This window comes from Myotis lucifugus, unplaced genomic scaffold (assembly GCF_000147115.1).
Source record: "Myotis lucifugus unplaced genomic scaffold, Myoluc2.0 scaffold_405, whole genome shotgun sequence".
Classification (NCBI taxonomy): Eukaryota; Metazoa; Chordata; class Mammalia; order Chiroptera; family Vespertilionidae; genus Myotis; species Myotis lucifugus.
The window spans coordinates 214,631-218,291 of NW_005871453.1; the positions used below are offsets into that span (position 1 = coordinate 214,631).

General features: G+C 42.0%; 1 protein-coding gene across 1 annotated transcript in view; it reads left to right on the plus strand.

Annotated features, from left to right (window-relative positions):
- The window catches only part of LOC106699440 (nesprin-1-like), a 64,722-nt gene that overhangs the window by 50,284 nt on the left and 10,777 nt on the right, over positions 1–3,661 (plus strand). The window contains 4 exon segments of the mRNA XM_023743645.1: positions 4–31; positions 33–62; positions 1,390–1,518; positions 2,841–3,053. Of these exon segments, the coding sequence (XP_023599413.1) occupies positions 4–31; positions 33–62; positions 1,390–1,518; positions 2,841–3,053 (400 nt within the window).

The window sequence follows — 3,661 nt, forward strand, 5'->3', positions numbered from 1 at the left end:
GGTGTGCTCCCTGCTGGAGGAGTGGCGGGGCCTTGCTCCAGGTCTCGCTGATGCAGTGTCAGGTCCGCGGGGCTTTGGGCAGGCTGCGCTCGCCAGTCACATGTGTCAGGTGGTGCCGAGTCTGTGACTTGGTTTACCAAGGTCACCAGAGGGATGTGGTTGCTCCCCAGAGTCAATATCTTAGTGCGATCGCGTTGTGCCCAAACTTTTTATTTGAGTAGAGAATGTGTACATGTGAACAGCAGTTCAGAGCAGCCAGAACCCACCTTCTGTCCAGCTAACGAGAGACTCTTCCCACAAGTTCATCTCGGCCCCACCACTCCTTCTTCTACTCATTCATGGCATTCATTCATTCAACAGACATTTACTGAGCACATCGGAAGACAGTTTCTGAACGAACACCACAGTGAGCATTACAAATACTTACTCATTCATACCACACTGGCCCGGTCTCACTGTCTGACAGGCATTGCACTAAGCAGTCACGATACACCACAGCCTCTCTTGTTGGGGAAAACAGACAATAAAGATGCAATTCCATGGTTAACCAAGATGCTTCCAGATGTTGATCAGAGGACTTGAGAAAAGCCTCTTTGGGAGGGAGTTCAGGGAAGTTCTAAGCATCTTTGAGCTGACATTGGGAGGGTGGATCCATGAAGGAGATAGAACAAATGGAAAGGGCTTAGTGTCTCCAAGGACAGAACAGAGGCCAGTATGAACAGAATGCAGTCAGAGAGGCAGGAGTGACGAGAACCATCAGGCAGGTGATCAGGAATGAGATCATGCAGGGCCTGGTAGGTCCTGGCCAGGAGCTTGGGTTGTATTCTGGACACGAAGGGAAGCCCTTTCAGGGTGTGAAGCCTGCTCCTTGACAGCAGGTACCCAAGCTGTGGTTTCAACCCTGCACCCCCTCCTAGTATAGTGTGTTTCACCCAGGAGATGTTCATGAACTATACGTTAAATAAATGAATGAACAAATGGATGGATGAAGGACACAGGGATTGGATTTAGGCCTTAAAAAAGATGGGAAGATTTGAATTCAGGGAGAAGAGAGGGGAGCAGAGCTGCTTCCTTCCAAACTACATAATAGCCCTAGAAATTTCTATAGTATTTTGTATTTTGAGCCAATTTTCCTTATGTCTGAATCTTCCCTCCAGTAATAAATTAGGTGCTTTTGGGAAGAATGTGAGCTCCGAGAATTACAACAGCACAAGCACCTTGCTCAGAAAGGAGTTGTGTCTAAGATCATAAAGCCAACGTGTCTTTGCCAATGGTAGCCGTTGTAGAGAATAGAAATGTAAAAAAGAAAAAAAGAATAGAAATGTAAGCTGTGTGTGAAAAAAGACTATATTATTCAAGAAGATTTCCTGCTCTGTGCTTTTCCCCTAGGATTTCCATGAGATGAGTCATGGCTTGCTTCTCATGCTGGAGAACATCGACAGGAGGAAAAATGAAATTGTTCCTATCGATTCTCACCTCGATGCAGAAATACTGCAGGACCAGCACAAGCAGCTTACGGTAAGATGTGTGAACGCCGCAGCCTCTGGTTGTTTTAGCAGTGATCCCTTTCATTTGCAGGAAAATAAATGGTTATATTTTTTACCTTTTAAGTTATAGTCTCTAAGTTAATTTTTGTGAAGCAAACACGTGCATAGAATAGCACATCAACTAGCTTTAGAATCTGGTTCTAAAGCCATGGCTCAATTGTAGAAATCTTAGCTGTTCTAATCTGAATTAACTTGTTTTTATTAAAGCAGGTCTTTGGTGAATTACACTTATTTTTCATTTAAACTGTATTTGTTACATCCCTGTCCCAAAAGTATATGAGGTGGTGTATAATAAAAGGACATTCATTACAACTATTAAAATAGCATTAGGGCTTTGTAAGAGGAATTACTAGTAAGTGAATCAAATTCTGCATTAACCTTAACATCAAGTTTTCTGAAAGTTAAAACAAAAAGGGAAACGTGATAACTTCACTTATTTTCATTATCTGACAAAAAGGAAGCATACCAGTTCTCAGGGAGGGAGAAACTTTTTTCAGCACTAACTTCTGAAGGAAACCTGCAAAATTTCTGGGTAGATTCTCATACAAAGAACTGTGGACAATATAACGTACAGCGTACTTAGGTGACTTCACAGACGATACAGAAGCAGATTTGCATCCCATTAGGAGAAAATGAGTTGAATTTTGTAGCTTTCTGCATTTTTTAGATGTTATTTCTTACCATTTAACACTCACTAACCTAACCAGCAGAATTGGTCGCTTCTAATTCAGTACCATAAAGGTCTTAGAATATAAGAGGAAATAGTGATGCGACTGCATTTCCACTAGACTTCGAACCTCAGGCTTTAAGTTGTAAATGATAAATCACCACATATCTTTTTTTAAATCTTGAACAGATATATGAGTGTATCTAGACATACTGGAGGTCTGATACATTTATGGTAATGTTTTACTGTTCTGTTTAAAAGACTATCTTATGTCTCATTTGCATAATACTTTCTATTTTAAGTACTTTCACATATATTTACTAAGCTGAACCCAAGAATACTTACTGTGGATCAGGCAAGAAATAATATCATCATTTTACCAAAGAAGCAAAATTCACATCCAAAAGGCTCAGGGGTCTTAGGGAATGGTTTTGGCGGAAGCAAGATTAGAACACAGGTCCCTGATTCCCAAATGCCATGGGCGGCTCTATCCTTCCTGTGTGAGCTCAGCATTCCGAGGCTTAGGCATAAGTGCCCAGTAAGTTAAAGTGATGTCATTCTGCACTGTAGAGACTTTCCCTAATGATCAGAAATCCTTAAAGAAATGTTTCTTACTCTATACATAGCAAATAAGGCAGGAGCTCTTAGAATCCCAGCTCAAAGTGGCCTCGCTGCAAGACATGTCTTGCCAGCTGTTGGTGAACGCTGAAGGCACAGACTGCTTAGAAGCCAAAGAAAAGGTCCATGTGATTGGAAATCGGCTCAAACTGCTCTTGAAGGAGGTCGGTCGTCACCTCAAGGAGCTGGAGAAGTTACTGGACATGTCGAGCAGTCAGCAGGTAAGCGCTCAGCAGGCAGCACTGTGTAGCCTTTGCTACAGAGCATCAAGGAAGCATCATCCTTGTCCATTTCAGAATGTCTTTGAGTGTCTACTCACTGTCACGGCTCCTGCAAGTCCAGTCTCAAAATAAGAAAGAGACTTATAGTCTTTTTTAAAAAATATATATATATATTTAATTTTGTTTTATTTTTATTGATTTCAGAGAGGAATGGAGAGGGAGAGAGAGATAGAAACATCAGTGATGAGAGACAATCATTGATTGACTGCCTCCTGCACGCCCCACACTGGGAATCGAGCCAGCAACCCAGGCATGTGCACTGACCTGGAATCGAACTGCGACCTCCTGGTTCATAAGTTGATGCTCAACCACTGAGCCACATCAGCTGGGCAGGACTTATAAACTTTTATAATAGGACACTGCTTTTGATTCTGTCCCACCCAGGAGACCTCCTGTAGTTGTCGCTGCTAACCTCACACCACCACTACTGTGACATTTTATTTTACCCTGTTTAGTTAAGAATTCACGTATTTTCTGTACCATAGCCATGATACATCACAACCAATTATTTGCATATGATTCAGCCTAAAAGGTGATCTCTGACACAA